This window comes from Pagrus pagrus (assembly GCF_965226575.1).
Source record: "Pagrus pagrus genome assembly, chromosome: 4".
Taxonomy (NCBI): Eukaryota; Metazoa; Chordata; class Actinopteri; order Spariformes; family Sparidae; genus Pagrus; species Pagrus pagrus.
This window is the reverse complement of record NC_140188.1, coordinates 27,444,025-27,461,391: the sequence shown is the minus strand read 5'-3', so window position 1 is coordinate 27,461,391 and position 17,367 is coordinate 27,444,025. Positions and strand designations below refer to the sequence as shown.

Below are 17,367 nucleotides of genomic sequence, written 5' to 3'. Positions count from 1 at the left end.
CATTCACTCTACACTTACATTCATTTTTAGTTCTCTTTTCTTATCAGACACATGTATAATTGATCTGACTCTGATTCACATTTATTATCTGCATTATTCAATGTAATTAGTTTGTTTTTTTTATGCATTAATAACTGAACAGTGACTGTATCATTTTTTATGGTACTGTATCTGTATGGAACCCCAAAGCTGACAGAGGTAAAAAAAAAAAATACAGTATAACTGAATGCTTTAATAGCAACTAAATTATCATAATAAAGTGTAAAATAAACTCAAAGCTTTATTTCATTTAAGCTCCAATCAGTTGGTAAGAAAATACATTTCCTTTACCACCACCACTCATTTTTATTTTTTTAGGTCCCTCGTTTTCCTGTTTATTTTCTAGCAAATTAAATATGTATCTATTCCTTATATTCCCTATGAAACACTTGCCATTTTCCTGACCACATTCCAGTTTTCCTCATGCTTATGAGTCAAATAGATGTCCATGCAAGTCCAGAGCAGTGACTGAACCTAGGTTCATGTGTGTGTCTGAAAACACAGGTCGCAAACAGATCGAGCTGGCTTCAGCTAGCTACCTGGTTTACTTTCATCATAAAAGTACATCAGTCAGTGTAAACAATGTTAGTCATCTATATATATAACAGAGTACATTCACATCTTGGTGTTGGTACCTTTACTTTAAAGCCTGAAAAGCCTGTTTTTAAACACATCAAAAAGTTGACAACAGTTGTTGTAATGCAATGCAGCATAGCGCATTAACAGCTAACTAACAGAAAACGGTCCTGAACAAAACAAAATAATAACATTTAAAGTAAAAAAAAAATCATCCAGGTATTATTTAAAAGATTCCAAAAGTGGAAAACTAAGCTAACCTGCTTAGGACTGTGGGTGTGAGTGTGGCTTTGTCAGATTTGATTTGTGGCAGGGCAACATAAACAACCCTGGATCTGTTATGACATTTTAAATTCAAGTCTTGCTCAACTGTGGTTGTTGCAGAGAAGTATGTAATTCCCTCTTTCCCACTCTGCCCCGACCACTTCAAACCTGTGAAAATAATCAACACAAACCAACTCGTCGAATACAGCAGCTTTGTCAGTGGCCTTAAGCTTTAAACTATGATGCCCTACCTACCACTCTAGCGTTTATTTTGCAGGTGAAGATGGCTTTCAGGCCCTAAAAGATCTGAATACTGGACACAGCAGCAGAATACACATATGAAATCATGTGCGACAATGAGTAATGACTGGCCTTTAGGATTTGTGGGCTGTTACCAGCAATGCTAACAGCAGTGAAGACGGTGATAAGAAACGCTGACAGATGATGGCAGCACCACTTTGTGGAGTAAATCCCTCAGCCAGCCTTGTTTTGTCATATTAATGATGCTCTCTCATAAACATTACCCCCCTGCTTCGCCACACTCCCCAGTGGTGCTGGAGCAAACATATGTTCCACTCCTCTGGGACTTGTAAGGAGGGACTGCTGTGAGTGTGTGTGTGTGTGTTATTATGTATCCATGCACAAAAATGCCAACTATATAACTCAACGCAATAGTTGTGAATACGTCTCATTGTGAGTGTACATGCGAGTGTGTGTTTCTCTGCTGATGGCTCACATCTGGCTCAAACAGACGCCTGCCTCTCTCGGGCCCGGGATGTGTGTGTGTCTGCGTGTGTGTTTGTGAGGGTTTTCATACAACTGGAACGTTGCCAAGCTGAGCCCATGTCCACAATTCGTCCCTGCGACAGGCCTCTGCTCATAAGCAGGAGGCCCACAATGAGCCGGAGCGACACAGAAAGACAGCGGGGGGTTAACTGACCCCATGGGTGCGAGAATGATCACAACACCACTAGACAAAGTGGATAAAAACCAGAGCCACAGGGAGGGCTACTTGGAAAAAAAGGCAAAGGTTAAAGAAGCAACATCACCCCAGAGAGTGAGGGAATGAAATGTACAACCCAGTTTTCACCCTGCGCTGGAATCGTGGTCAAATGGTGGCGTAAATCAACTCCAGGTTTAAATGCAGCTAAAGTGCAAACTGACTGTATAGAGGCAGAACATGTAAAATCAACATTGATGTTTTGGTTTAAAGACTGTGACGTGACTGATAGCTTTTATCTAATAACTGTGCTGCATTTGACTTCACCAGATCAACACATCAAACCTCTTGCATGTGAGAGCTCCCCTGAATCAAAAGACTCAATATCATGTAAAAGGGTCGGAGGACTGTGCACCTTTCAGTCACTTTGTTACTTATTGCTTGCTACAGTAGGTGTAGACCAGCTAGCTGTTAGCCAAAGACAACAGCCTTTACAACAGAGATGAGGATAGAGACAAACAATTGCACTATTTTATATCAGCTACTAAGAGATTAATTATTCATATCAACTGAAACACAGTTCTCTACAGTGTCAAATCATGTAAAGCAAAGGTGTTTCATACTATTTCATGTAGTTAGGGAGCACAACAGTTAACATGAAACAGTGGAAGGCATCGAGCTCTATGCCACTTTAAGTTAAAAACACACAAGTACATCTGACAAGTTGACAACCGTCATTCACATAAGACAGCTGTCACAGTGTACAAAAGGCTCTAAGCCTACTGTGACTTTATTAAATATGAGTACTGTCACAAATCAGTTACAAAGAATTTAGTTGGTCTCGCACGTGTGTTCCTTCGCCGATGCCACATGGTAACGGTCGGGCTGAGTGCAGTGGTGACGTCATCACCGTGGAACAATGTGCGTCAATGACGACAGAAGGTTCACGTCATATGTGTGCTACAGTACTTGTGTGTTTATGGGCACGTAAACACTGTTTCAGAAGAGTTTACTGTTAGTGTGGGTTGAGGATCGTGACCAGATGACCCATGACCCCAGTTATTTGAATGCTTTCATTGCCTGTCTCACTGATATTACTAATTGGATCAGTCATTTGGTGAAAAGTAAATGAGCAGAATAAATAAATTCAGAAGTAGAGGGACAAAGACTGCAGTCAATGTCAAGTTTATTGTCCAACCAGATTTAGACACAAGTAGCACCTCTAGGAAGGGTTTTAGATTTTCAGTTGCCATTATAAACAGGTCACGGAAACATAATTAAGTTATTTATAAAGCCTTACACACCCTAGCACCTTCCCATAGCACTTCAATAAAAAACTGTGTACCAATCCATTAATGTCAAAAACACTGTTTACAGATTACAAAAAAAACTGTCTCTTATCGAATAAAAAGGACTAAGAAGATTTTTGCAGTCGCCTTTCAAGGACTTAAATATCTCATGAGAAAATGAAGTGCATGGCGAGCGGTGGAGACGTATTTCAATGCCAGGTGTGATTTCGATCCAGCTCAATCATATGCAGAGACAATCAGATACCAGCTGCATGTTAAAGCCAGGTGATGCATGTTAATGCCAGGTTAGTATTGTTCCAAGCTTATTACATATTCATCCACATTCATTATTTATCAACACTCAACTAAACACAGCCACTCAAAATGAGTCATTATTGAATGCTTCCCGTGCATGCACACACACATACACACACCCCTGCACACCCAACACAAAGGCAAAGGACTCAATTAATCTTTGTCACGAATTAGCCGAGAGGTTGAATCATCAATTTCCTTGTGTATGACCAGAATGGAAATAAACAAGCCTAACTATAGCAATGGGAGCAAGTGCACAGGGTAACGCAGAATGGTAATCTCATCAATATACAAGGAAATCCACTTCCACATTGACTTGCACCCCGAGGCACTAGCACAGGCCTCCGTGGGGGCCTCTGTAATCTCAATACAAGGTGGTTATAATGTATGGAATCCACTTCAATGTTTAGCTTACTTCCGCCAGATAATATGGAGCAAATGATCGATGGATGGCTTGGACGATCATGCCACAGAGCCCCCCCCCAGTTCTACGCCTTGTGACCCTTAAGAGCATTTGTGTTTGATTAAATAACCGAACGTCCATTTGCTCGTCTATGCCGAGAAACATCTAAGCGTTCGCCGACGTGTGGCGACACCCGATCGTGGTTTGAATCTTGGATTAGGACGGGTGTCACTTACTTTCGTCTGGTAACTAAAGTCGACAAGCACAGATGGTGCAGTTCCTGCAGGCACATATTCATAATTGAAACACGCAGACTTTACTCTCTTATTATATTATGTTAGCTCAAGATAAACAACATATTTCTACACTAGATGTTTTTTTTTTCCTTTCTTGCCAGGAATAATAATCACGTCAACTAACAGGTTTTGACAGAATGAGGTTTCACTCATATTAGCATCAAGTGTGACAAGCGTGAAGTTAAGATTCTTGGTACAATAAAGCGCCGACACGTTGACGGGGCTGCTCTATCGGTGTGCAGTCCCCTGGTCTTCTCACTGCAGGAATTTATCATGACAGCTTATGCTAACAAGGCACAGCTTTTGGCCCACTTCTTCACTCATAAGAAAGTGAGGTTTTTCTGTTAATATTGAGTGTGTTTTTTTGGTGGCGTCTGTGTATGAGTGTGTTTATTTGCATTTGTGTGTGCAAGTTGGTTATGAGATGCAAAATCAGCCTATCTTTCCCAGGCTACGGTATTTGTCTTATTTATATGTAAATTTAGGTATATCAGTGTGAGTTTGACTCAGCATTTGGGATTTGTGAGCGTGGCAGTGTGTGTGTGTGCACATGGCTGTCCTTCAGCTAGCTGTTCTGTGAGATAATTAGCCTCTCCAAACTGCGGGGAGGTTAGGACATACAGGCCTCTAAAATTCACTAATGATCACTTTAATAACTACGGCGCTGCCAAACACCGAGCATGTGTGTGAATGTGCGACTACACAGACATGAGGAAACATCTGTGTCTAAATTGCATCTACATTTTTTTGCAAACACACACTCACATTTGTACACAAAGAACAACCTTGGGGGCATCCAACCCTGTTGTGAATGCATTACCCCCTCTGACAACCTCCCGGCACTTAACCCCCGGGCCAGTGTTAAATACATGTGTTGCTGTTAGGTGTGAGTCCTGGGAAGGATTATGAATATGACATGCTTTGCAAGGCAGTGAGATGTCCCTTATGCCTAATTACTACACGGCAACAGTAGAAGGTTGCACAAAGCAAGGTGTGTGGGGAATGGAAAGGTACAAACAGTACAGAAACTTCTAGTCTTCAGGTGCTAATTACTGAGACGGTATGGTTGTTTTTCAGCTGCACCCATCCCAAAGGCTCGGCTCACGTGGCTAGCTATGGTGAGTTTTCGAGATTTTGACACACATTTTTTTGAGGACCAAGGGAAAAATATTACGATGTGTTTACTAATGATGTTACCCTAAAACTGTGGCTGTGACCTTTTATACCTATGATCCTCATAGCCTCATAAGTATTTCACAGATTACTTATGACCTCTTGAATTTGAGCAGTTCAACTGAAAGGTGGATTCATCACAAGAACCATTTCATGTATTTGTATGTACATGTAAGTATTTTTTTCTCATGTCTGTTCTCTTACAAACATCTCACGCGATATTTGCCTTTTCACATGTAAAAATCATAACATATGAAAAGAAAATGTAACATGTGAACTGGACATTGTCACAAGTGATTGGCTTTTTACACATGTAGATTTTGTAGAATTTCCAAATGTGTAAACACAACGTGGCACAACCACAATTTTGGTTCAAAATGTACATTTTCACAAGGGAATTGAATCGTTCATGTGCAGTTTGCTTTGTTCAATGTGGATTTGGATTTCCACATGTAGAACCGGCTAATCATGTTGTAATCCTTAAAATCTAACTTTTGCCGCTGTCCCAGACCAAAAGTTGGAAACCAATCTGCTAAAAACAATAATCAGATCTAACGTAGGTCTTTAAGCAAATATGGGAATTCGTAGGTGTTTAAAAAGGTGTTCAAAAGACGGGTGTTTAACGATTATTTAGCTAAAATTTTCTGAGCTGTCTGTGTTGTAAGAGGACATCTGGATGTGAAGGGACAGAAAAGTTTGGGTCAAAATCAGTTTGTGAAACTTGTTCTAATTGTCTGTCGGTATCATATATCTTGTCTGTGTAACAAATGGTAATAATCAACATGGCTACAAAAAATATTATTTCTGAGGAATACAGCGTGGCAGATCTATCTCCTCTAGAATTAAAATAAGATAAATATTTGATTTCTGGGGCCCTATTTAGACCGTCTATAGCGCTTGGTTGAAAGCGCAAGGCACTAGTGCGTTGAGGGCATGTCCAAATTCATTTTGCTAATTAAACTGTGGATAATTTGGGCGCAAAGTGATGTGTACGGCACAAAGGGGCTGTAATTAGACCCTGAATTAGTCAAGGGTGTGTTTTGGGAGGAACATAAATTAAACCAATCCGAGTTTCATCTCCCATTCCCTTTAAGAGCCAGGTGTCCCAGGACCTATTTAACATATTTAACAGTGGCACTCTTCTTCAGTGAGGGACAGGGATGTGGTTCTTCGGCTGCTGGACCCTCTGCCCCGCCATTTCACATTTGTCTGTCACATCAACAACCGTGTTTGACTGCATATGGAAAAAAACGCTGATATTTAACCAAGGACTGCTGTGGTCGCTCTGTGTGTGCACAGATCTCCCTGCACCGAGCGTAAGATAGGGCCCATAATCCTCAAAGTCTTTTAATTTCAGCAGCATCTCTCAGTTAAGTATTGTGGCCTGTACACAGGCGTCAGAGAGATTTTCCTAAGGTTGCGATAACTCGTTATCTGCACACCAGATGACTCCTCTCAAAAAAGACCAGGAATACTTGACACCAATTATGATGATTTTTTCTCTGCTGAATCACTACTTTGTTAAAACCGATAGAAATACACAAAATGGACTAATCACATTTACGGCTCCTTGCGAAGAACGCTGAGAACACTTCACAGCTCAGTACAAATTGATCATTAGGCAGAGGTCAGCCCTACACTATTGTAGATTAATTTGTGTTCCATTTAAAGCTGACCTGAGCAGAACAAGTCTCAAGGAGTTTAAGGTGAATACATTTGCGCTTTGCACTCTGCTGACAAGTGACTAAAGCCTCCACATGCAGCCGAGCACTATATCTCAGAGGGCAGATGTGATTCAGAACTGGCAAATCTGTTATATTTGTGCTCTGACTCAGAAAAAGGCAGTCATTAATGTCAGCTTTCTGTTGCTGCGGTCTCTCACAAAGTCACCAAGATTGAAGGACGATGGGTATATTCAAAGTTTGTCCATTTGTGAGTGGCGAGGCAGTCTGCACAAATTATTCATACACTGGAGTCTGAGACAGAAGGACTGACGGGAAGAAGGACAGAGTCAGACAACAGGAGCGAGCTGAGCTGTAGCCAGTCAGGATAAAAAAAATTAAATAAAAAAATACAGGAGTGAGAAGTAGGGCAGCAGCCATTGGCAAGCAGAGGGAGCAGGGGAGAATAGAGGATAGAGTGAAGTTTAAACTCATCCCGTGTCACTCCTGATCCTCTCCCCTGTCCTCTTTAGCTGCTAATTTTCTTGACTGCTTTCCGTCTCTGCTGTTGACGTGTCATGTGTAATTTGAGCACAGCCTCAGGCGGAGATTCGTCTTCTTCCCTGTTAGCTTCTCTCTAAATCGGAGCGAGCGAGCGATCGAGCTGTGCGGCGAAAGGCCAGCTTCATCCTTTGAGAGTTGCCAGCGAAAGGACAGGCCATTTAAAGTGTCCCCAAAATCACTTCCCCTCCAGCATCGGCCTGTCTGCGCCGTCCAAACTGGGTCTGCGTCACAGCAAGGCACTGAGTTATGATGATAGAAAGTAATAGTGTGACATAACAGGATGCCTGGGTACTTAAAAGTGATATAGAATGTGAGCAACAGCATGGAAATAGTTGCACAAATCCATCAGCCTTTTTCCCTCGCCGACACAAAGTCACACACACAGCAAACAACATACAGTGAATACGAGTTACGCTCTACTGACTTAAAACTTTCACTTGAGAACCCCTGCCGCTATAATACCAGGTTTACCGTGGATACAGTATATGTCGGTGTGTATCTGTGAGCGTCTATAAGCTGGACAAGATGATAGATTTCTGTGCGCGGCTCCATTGTGTGCCGAGGTGAGGGGGTTGAGCTGTAAGACAGCGAGGAGAGGAGACGTGCAGTGTATAGCGGACAGAGGTAGTCATCTGAGAGGCTTTTTTTTTTTCTTCAGACAGAAGCCGCTTTCAAGAGAGCCAACAAGTGTGACAAATAGTTTTTATCAGTTGACCTCTTTAAACTAGTCTGTCTGCGCTTGTGGAGGTGGAGGTGGGTGTCGCGCGTCTCTGCACGCATGGACGGTTCTCACAGCAACCTGGGACCGAGCTGTAGCCAAGTGGAAGGCAGGAGGACAAAGAGTTGAAAGACATAATGTCAGTGCAATTTGATCTATATTTAAAGAGCTCGTCCACACATGTATAAAGGCACATAACAACAAGGGTTTATGCAGAATTTTTTTTTAAAGCCTTAAAATGGCATCTCCCTCGCTTTCCACGCTTCCATCTGTTAAAATATGCATTCTGTTACGTCGTGTAAACAAACCACGTAGCTGTCGGCTGTGAGCTGGAGATCAGATTGGAGACTGCACGTAAACGATGGCGGAGTTTGCTAAGTTAGCCTTTCCTCCCACATTTGTACTTTTTAAACATAATGCACACATTTTAAACTGTGATATTTAGATGCTTCTCGAGTGGGTATGGCATACAATATAGCCAACAGCAGTTAGAGATGGTGGGTTTTCAGTAACTTTACAGGCTTGCAAACTTCAGGGTAAGTAGGTGGTTACTACAATAATTACCTCAAAATTGATTGAATATTACCCACATATTATTTTATAATGGGATGGTAATTTCTTTAATACATTTCCAGGAAACTGCCAACTGGCTTGAATTGCTGAATTTCTGCTGATCATGCCTTTTTAATTTCCATTTATTTTCTCCCCTTCCTCTCACCAGGCCCACCAAATTAAAGTAAGATTTTGCCGCTTTATTTCCACCTCGAGTCTGATTGTTGATTGTTGAACTGCTGAGAATGTAAATGGTTGAAGAATGGACTTCAGTTTACTGACCTGCAGAATTGGGCAGAAACTAGAGGGGGAACTGAAATGGCATGGTCAGCAGAAGGTTAGCAGAAAGCCATTGCAGGTTTCATAGAAATGGGTTTCAAAAACCAAAGACACTTCAGTTATATTGCTTGGTAATTACATCCTACTTACTACTACTTATGGACCTGTAACATAAAGTGTAACCATGTTTATCACCAGAGACTGTCGGCTCCCTGTTGATCTCCTTCCAGTCAAGTGGCACCTTATTTAGGCTATTGTAGTAAAAAGTACACTCCAATAGGAAACAGTGAAATCCAGTTGATTATTATTGCTGAGGCTCACTCGTGTCACATGCAGTTAGGAAACAGTGACATTAAATATTCCAGAATATATGAAACTGCAAATATTTTTCATTTCCCCAGCTTAACTGCTGAACACAAGATGTCTCCTGCTTCACTGTAAAGTCCATTCTCAGTGTTTGTTCCCTGGAGGGCTTCAAGTATCCACATCACACGTGTATGTTGAGTATTGGACCAGGATTGGCTTCCAGACTATTTCTGATGTCACAAATCATGCCTGCAGACTCGCCTCTTAAAATGTGATATTCAATGAGCACAGATCATACATTATTCTACACAGCGAAGCTCAAACATTCAACTGTAGGAACAAGAAGAAAAACACATTGATTGATTGGAGGGGAAGTTTAACTTTAAGGCAAGATATCAAGGTTTTTTTGTATTCAAGAGCTTTGTGTTAAAATAAGAATTTAAAAGGCGTCTGTGCCAGAGCTGCTTTTTGACAAATCAAAAGAAGTTGTATCGGAGTGTTAAGCTAACCTTTTGTCAAGAGCTACTGAGTGGACCTCCAGATTGTCTTTCGTTGGACCAGAGATGGAACGTCTTGGACACACAATGATTGTGCTTGGCAGCTGGTTGAGGCTCCGTTGGAACAAGCTGTTAATGCCAACTTAAGCCCCAAACACCCACTGCTAGTCGGCCCTCTCTCTATCCTTAGTTGCCCTTGCTTTAATTTGCACCCACACACATGCCATAGACGGTTCTACAGAGCCAACTGCTTCTCTTCCTCTTAACAGTTTAAACGATCATACTTTCTAAACCACCACTGCTTTCTGGCACCTGATTATTGACTGGGCTTAAGCTGTTGTCTAAATGAGTGATGAATATTACAATAAGTACTTGTACTCGTGCATAATTTAGCCAGAGCATTTGGATATGAATTATGTAAAATCTTGTTTAAGTAATTGTCTGTTCCCTTGTCCTGAGTGCTATTTCCTTTTCAGTGACTTTGTGCGAGCGAGCCAGGCCTACATACAGAGCATGAAGTCAAACCAAAAAAATCCCATTCTTTGCAATGGTTGTGTGAATTTTTGCTTATGCGTACAATATGTACTGTGCATGTACTTGTGTATTCTGTCAGACTTCAGAACAGAGCCTCTGTTGTTGTTGCTGCTGTCTGTCTTACTCACTTGTGGGACTTTTTGCCCTCCGTGCCCCCGGGGCCGGAGCCGCAGTCGTGAGCCTGAATGATGAAGGTGTATTCCTTCTGCAGCTCGCAGTCCACCAGGCCGCGGGCCCTCAGCTGACCCTCGCCAGACGTACCGTTCAGCACCACTGCTTCGAACGGAGCCTCCAGCCCGTGGATGTTGAACGCACAGATCTCCCCTAGAGACCAGGAAGAAGGGAGGGAGAGAGGGGAGGGAGAGAGAGGGGGAGGAGGGAGGACGTCGGTGTTAATCACAGTCAGTCAGGTGGAATACAGGTGGCGAATAAATGTGTGTGAGTGTGTGTGTAGAATGACAGTAGGTCCATGAAACAAAAGCCACAGTGTTTTGAGATTTTGGGCTATTTTGCTTCCTTCTCATGGCTGCTTGCAGTCTAATAGAAGGAAAATGTCTTAAAATGTTTATATATCATTTATAGCCTGATTTATTCACATTTTCCCCAAAAAACACAATGACAATGTATTTTTCATGGCTATAGAGAGTATTTTCTCCTTTATAAAGAAAAAGCTCTTATAATAAAAAAGTGATAAAAGGAAACAAAGAGACCTTTGACCCTAACATGTCAGCACACTGGATAAAGCTAGGTTCAAAATTCCCATTACAAAGTTCAGACTTCTTTTTTTTAATTCATGTGAATAAGCGCATTTCAAACTAGATAATGCCTCATTTGCATATTTAAACATAACACCTGAGAAACTCATAATACAAAATATAATTTTCTTAATGTTATTATCAGCAGGTGAAATTTCATGGTTATATCTATTGATAAATAACACCTTTTAACCTGTAGTGTGTCCCATTAAGGCAGCTTTTAAGTGTTTGCTAGGCTGTGTGTGTTGGTGACTTGCTCGGGGAATATATTGAATTAATGACTGCTCTCGCCCTTGAATCAACAAACTGCCTCGTGTTTGTGTTAATCTTTTTTTAATGGAGAATCTCAGACCTTTTGGCTGATGCCTCCCATAGTGTCTGCCCTCTTTTAAACGGTCATGCAGTGTTCAGGTGCATGTAATACAGAGGCACTGGTTAGCGTGCACATGATTTCCTTGTAATCGCCTCTTGATTTCAGTGACAGTACTAAGACTGGGTCAGTGAGGGAGACACTCTCCTGCAAGCATACCAAAGATACAGCAAATGTCCAAACTCCAAAAAGAGAAGAGCTTGTTCCTCAACACCTCCTCTCTCAGTAATGTTCCCTGGCAGTCCTGGAAGTTGAGCTAACAACTTTAAGTTGTAAAGATCTATCACCGCTGGAATACTGCTTAGTCAAGGGAAGCTTCACAACTGATTCCATTCACAAGCTTATATGCTGCAGGAGAGCTGGGCTGGCATAAACCTGCTTCCACAGAGTTTTCCTCCTGTTCAGTCACCTTGGGTAATTTTTACTTCTACATTAGATTAACGTATGTGAAGACTCGGTATCATCAATCTGCGTACAACACGACTTTACAGTTACAGAGCAGTACATAAGTCAAAGTTTAATTTTGCGCAGAGGTGATTTGCCAACCCATTAACTTCTGAGAGCAGATCCATCATCCTCATGGTAACAAAAATAAACAGGTGGTTAACGTTGTGAAACAGTTGCAGTTAGGTTAGGTTTAGGCAACAAAACTACTTAGGTTAAGGAAAAGATTATGGCTTGGGTTAAAATAAGTACATTAAGTTGCGTCACTTACATGAAGTAAATTAAAGACATTAAGTTTAAACTTTTACTTTCGAGCGGGACACCATCACCATCAACCCCGACTTCCACACTGCTTAGACTTTCTTGCTCTTTGTACTACATCACCTGACAGATTGGCAGCATTTGTTCTCCACAGACAGCCTGTTCTCACTCCCAACACGTCAGATACAGCAGCCTGGTCTGTGGTCTTACGCTTCTCAGTTTGACCCCTTTGTTTCCCCACTAGCATCACATCTTGAAGTACTGTGACGTGACTTGTCAATTTAACCCAAAGTATGATCTTTTCCTAAACCTTACCAAGTAGATTTTGTGCCTAAACCTAATCAAACTTCCAGCAAGCTTTATTTTGAAAGTCTAACCAGATATTGCATGTGTATAATGACTTGACCGCCCTTCACGTGCGAAACTGACCCTAGAGGAGTGAGCAGCGCATCATAGTTTGAGGCTTAAGGGTAATGACCGAGTTAGCATATTTGACGAGTTGGGAGTTAATGGGAAAAGATTTGCAAATCTGCATGCAAAGACGGACCTTGACGTCTGTCTTGGATGCAATTTCAAAGTCTAAAGTCCTGTTATTTATCTGCAGATTGAAGAGACCGGGTTGGTGTGTACTATTGAAAAAAAAGGCATGATCTAGTAGCAGAAACTTACACTGGAGGTTTATAAATAGATCAACTTCCCACTAATGCACCCTCAGTGTAATTGCTCTTGTGAAATGGAACCAAGGACATTCCTGCTGTTCCCCCGCCCTCCCAATATGTAGACATTCTCTGTAGCTCACCAAAAAACAACATACAGCACAATTGAGTTACACAAGGCTCAAATAAAACTACGACGCCTGAAAGTCACCCTTGTGGAGAGATATAGAGGAAGAAAATCCATTTAAATCCAGAGTGAGCAGCTGACAAGAGCAAAACAAAAGAGCCAAGAGGCGGCTGACATTTATTAGCAGGATGTATGAAGAAGTGCTCCATTTGTGGAGTAGGCGAGGGAAGTTTTTTCCCCTCTTTCCTTTTTTTTTTCTTAGCGACTTGATGTCCCCTCATGCTTCCACCGGTGGGATTTCAGGAAATCACTTAACGCGCCCTGCTCACACTCTGACCTGTGACAGCTAATTGCACTGATATCACTTAAACTAACAGCAAAGACTAAATTGGATTCCCGAACAGCTTTGTGTGCGCATTGCTCCTGGCAAGTTCTGATAAGAGCAACTTTATTTCCTCCCACCTTCCCCTTTCTCTCCCCTTTCATCCTGTTTCTGTCATAATCCCCTCCACCCCACCCTCGCCCTCCCTTCCTGTTTGGGCAGGGGCTCTGAGACGACAATTTGCCCACAGAGGCGCTACAGGCAAAATGATAAAGAAAGAGTGGAAAAAGGGAAAAGGAGAACAGAAAATGTGGGAATAGGGAGGGGGTTGTCGACACTGTCTGCACGCTGTAAAGACTCCCCCCTCTGCATTGCCTCAACAATGACTTATCAGAGTTAAATGGGCCCCCACAATATGGAGAAGCATGGCCTGCCGGGGAGAGCGAAATCCTAAAATGGCATTGAGCAAACGGTGTGCGACGGGGAGTGACAGAAGATGCAACAGTCTTGATGTGCTGCTTCTCTCAATGGTGCACCACCGTACAAAACAGGCAAATGGAAAATCCATCACCGCTGGAGCGAGAAATAAATCCAATATACACAGGCAAGTGCAGAAGCTTCCCATCAGGGAGAATATGCTGAGGATATGCTGATGGCACACGCCCACAGCTGAGGCTGGGTGGCCCGACATGCTCCTCCTGATTTAATTGTAGCCGGTGGGGGTGTGCGGGGAGACGGGTCAAGGTGACCGCAGGAGGAGGACCTCCTTCTTTTAAGACTCAAACGAACACTTAAACAGTTCTGGGGGACACCAGACCTGTCACTTTTTTTCCCCTTTTCATACATTCGCCTATCACTTCACTCCAGACCTGATTGAAGTGTTCCGCCACCCGCTGAGAGGCAAAGACGGCTGGTGGAGGAGGGAGGGACGAGGGTGGGAGCGCCGGGGCCCGGCGGCAGCGGAGGAACAGATGTTGGGCGGCTGGCACTTGGCAGAGAGCTCGCAAACGCTAATTACTGCGCTAAACTGTTAGCTAAATATGTGTCTCCGCGTCACATTAGGCTTTTAAGAGGTAGATTTATGGTCAGAAGGAACTCTGTCTTCTTGAAGGGGTGCCATTTAAAACTAATGGATGCAAACTAATGGATATGGATGCCGCAGTGCTATTTCTTTATTAGTCTGTTTGCTGGCTTATCATCAGTGTTTGGTAATTTGGCATAATGAATTGTTTTTATGATCTTCAGTACTCCACATAGGATGTCTCAAAACATGTTTAATCTCTATACTTTACAGACTTGCGCCGTAAAACTTTGATGCGAACTTACTTGACTTTTCAGACACCCTCTATTTGTCTCATTCTTTCCTCTGCCTTCTTCTCTGCCACTGTGATTACTAACTCTCCCTTTGGGCATCATTACATTTTCATTTAATCAAGTCTAAATTAATGACTGTCTATTAGTCAGCGGGATTGTGTGCTCAGGACCTAAGCTGCTGTCCTGTTGGTGTCAGAAGTCGTGCCGTGCTCAACACCTCAAGGGAATCTGGCGCCCGTCCACAGCGGACTATCTTTGAGGACACAGAGCTCATTATCAGTGAAGGCAGAGACGCTTTACTGGCAACGGTGGCCTGTGTTTGCAGAGCTGGAGGAGTGTGACAAAGTATCAGGGGCCACAGCGCCTCGGGGCCCCAAGTTATTATCAAAGCTGACAGAGCATCGCTGATGAGCTGCCTGCATCCGAATATACACACAAGCTGCTTTTGCTGAAAAGGCGCTCTTGCACATAAGTGCATAGATATGCATGGCAGCTGTTTACTGAGCATTTGAGTGAGAAGTAAGAGGGGAGATATCAGGCAGGAAACAGTCGCAGTGCTCAGAGGAAGAGGAGGCAGAGACAGATATGAGGGGAGATGAAAGGAAGGATGGGACGATGGCCACTGCCTTAGGGCAGCTCCGATCTCCCTACTGGAGAGTGACCAAAGCACAGGCACGAACACACACACACACTCACATTTACTCAAACTGTGCCAGTCGGCAGCTTTAATCAGAGCTGACATGCCTTTCATCCTCCTACTGTTGGAACACACAGCACATAGACAGCAAGTAAATCAGATTACTGGATATCACACTGTTACTGAACACATTCTGGACCAGGCATCCGTTTGCTGGCACTGTAATATTTGCACCCACATTATCTTAATATTTTCACTTGCCATTTCTGGCAAATCAACCTTGTTTGCACAAAAGTTGCTGCCTACTATGTGGTTTACACAGTTGTCATGATTTCAGCTGTTTTTCCAATTTGGATTTGGCATGAAATTATCTCTTGTATTAGTCACCCGCATAACCTGCTAATTCTCCCCCTCGTTTTAGTCAGAAAAACACAATCACACCACCGTAAGCACTCGGGGATACATGGATACACACTGGCTCTCACACACACGCAACCCTCTCAGCTGCAGTGCAGAGATAGACTGTCAGCCTTGTAACTCTGCAGAGGGCCGAAATTGAAAATGCTGTAATTATGCTCTTCATGAAATTAGCCAGCCGCGGAAAAAACACAATTGAGAAGCTGTCCATTCCGGAGATAAGGATTAATACTAATCAAGCCTGCATGTTCTGACTGGAGTGCGTGAAACCTGAAGTGGTGTTTGTGTACCAGTGCGTGTGTGTGTGTGTGTCGGCTGGGGGATTTTTAATTAAAGACACACTTTCTCAGCAGGGGGTTAGTGCAGGGAGGGAGCATGTCGTTGTGTGTGACTGTTGCATGGAGGGGGTTGGGGGGGGGGGGGGCTGGACGTGTGGCTGCCACCCCCTTCCGGTCTCCTTGCTGTTAATTACATTAAAGGCTCCTCTCACACAGTTAATGGCATCCTGCTGCCTTTTAACAGAGTGAACACCCACCCTCTGTGTGTGTATGTGAGAGTGGTGTCAGAGTGAAGGGTGGAGGCCTGATGCTGTCAATCAAACTCTCATTTCAAGAAAGCATTAGGTGGGCTCAGGGGTGCTGCTAGAAATTATTGGCTTCCTGCAAACAGCTCACGGGGGATTTAAAACAGTAATTTTCCACAATCCATAGCATGTATTGGATCATTCATTGCTTGTCCCCCTAATTTGTTGCGCTGTTTGGGCTTTTTTTGGGGGTCTGTTTCCTTTTAACTCTTTGAAAACTGACTTCCTCAACTGGCCACAGGAGATCAGTGTTTGCTGTTTAAATTGATCCAAAATAAAAACCATGATAGCCAGAGCATTCACTGTGGGCGGCTGTGGCTTGGAGGCAGAGCAGTCGCCCACCAATCGCAAGGTTGGTGGTTTAATTCCTAGCCCCTGCAGTCTACATGCCCAACTATCCTTGGGCAAGATACTGAACCCCAAATCTCTCCCGGTGGCTCTTCCATCAGTGTATGCATGCACATGAATGATTATCGCTCCTGATGAGCAGGTGGCACCTTGCATGGTAGCCTCTGTCACCAGTGTATGAATGTGTGTGGGAATGGGTGAAGGCTGACTTTGAGGGGTCGATAAGACTAGAAAGGTACTATGTAAGTACAGCCCAAGTGCATTTACTATTCATTCTTGTTGTAATTTGCAAACTAAGGCTTCTGTCTTCCGCCTTGTCACTTTGTAAGCTCGAGATTAGAGCTGCACAATTAATCGCAAAATAAACGAAATTGCAATATGACTAAGTGCAATATCCAAATCACAAGAACTGCAATTATCTTATAAAAGTAAAATGTAAAATGTGTCACAAAACAGTGTTTTAATGAAATGTTGTAGTGCTGCAGAGATGCTCCGGCCAACAAAGCTTGTTCTCCAGTGTTTCTTTGTTAGGTTTTCTGTCATAAATTTGTTTTCCAAGTGGAGATAACCCAGGTGACATCATCAGGGGTAATTTTCCCAGGCATCAGGGACTACTACGCAGAGGTGGAGCAGTACTGCCTTTGACAAAACTGATCTTGGTTCCCCCTCTAACACAGGAAAGCAATAGCCTGCCGTGCAGATTATTTATCTTGTTTCCACACTTGCT

The 17,367-nt window shown here is 42.9% G+C and overlaps 1 protein-coding gene across 2 annotated transcripts in view; it reads right to left on the bottom strand.

Annotated features, from left to right (window-relative positions):
- Window positions 1-17,367, bottom strand: part of LOC311255636 (calsyntenin-2-like) — a 251,594-nt gene that overhangs the window by 91,231 nt on the left and 142,996 nt on the right. For both annotated transcript variants that reach the window (XM_084350266.1, XM_084350267.1), the window contains one exon: window positions 10,535-10,730. In XM_084350266.1, coding sequence (XP_084206392.1) covers window positions 10,535-10,730 — 196 coding nt within the window. The remainder of the gene's footprint in view (window positions 1-10,534; window positions 10,731-17,367) is intronic.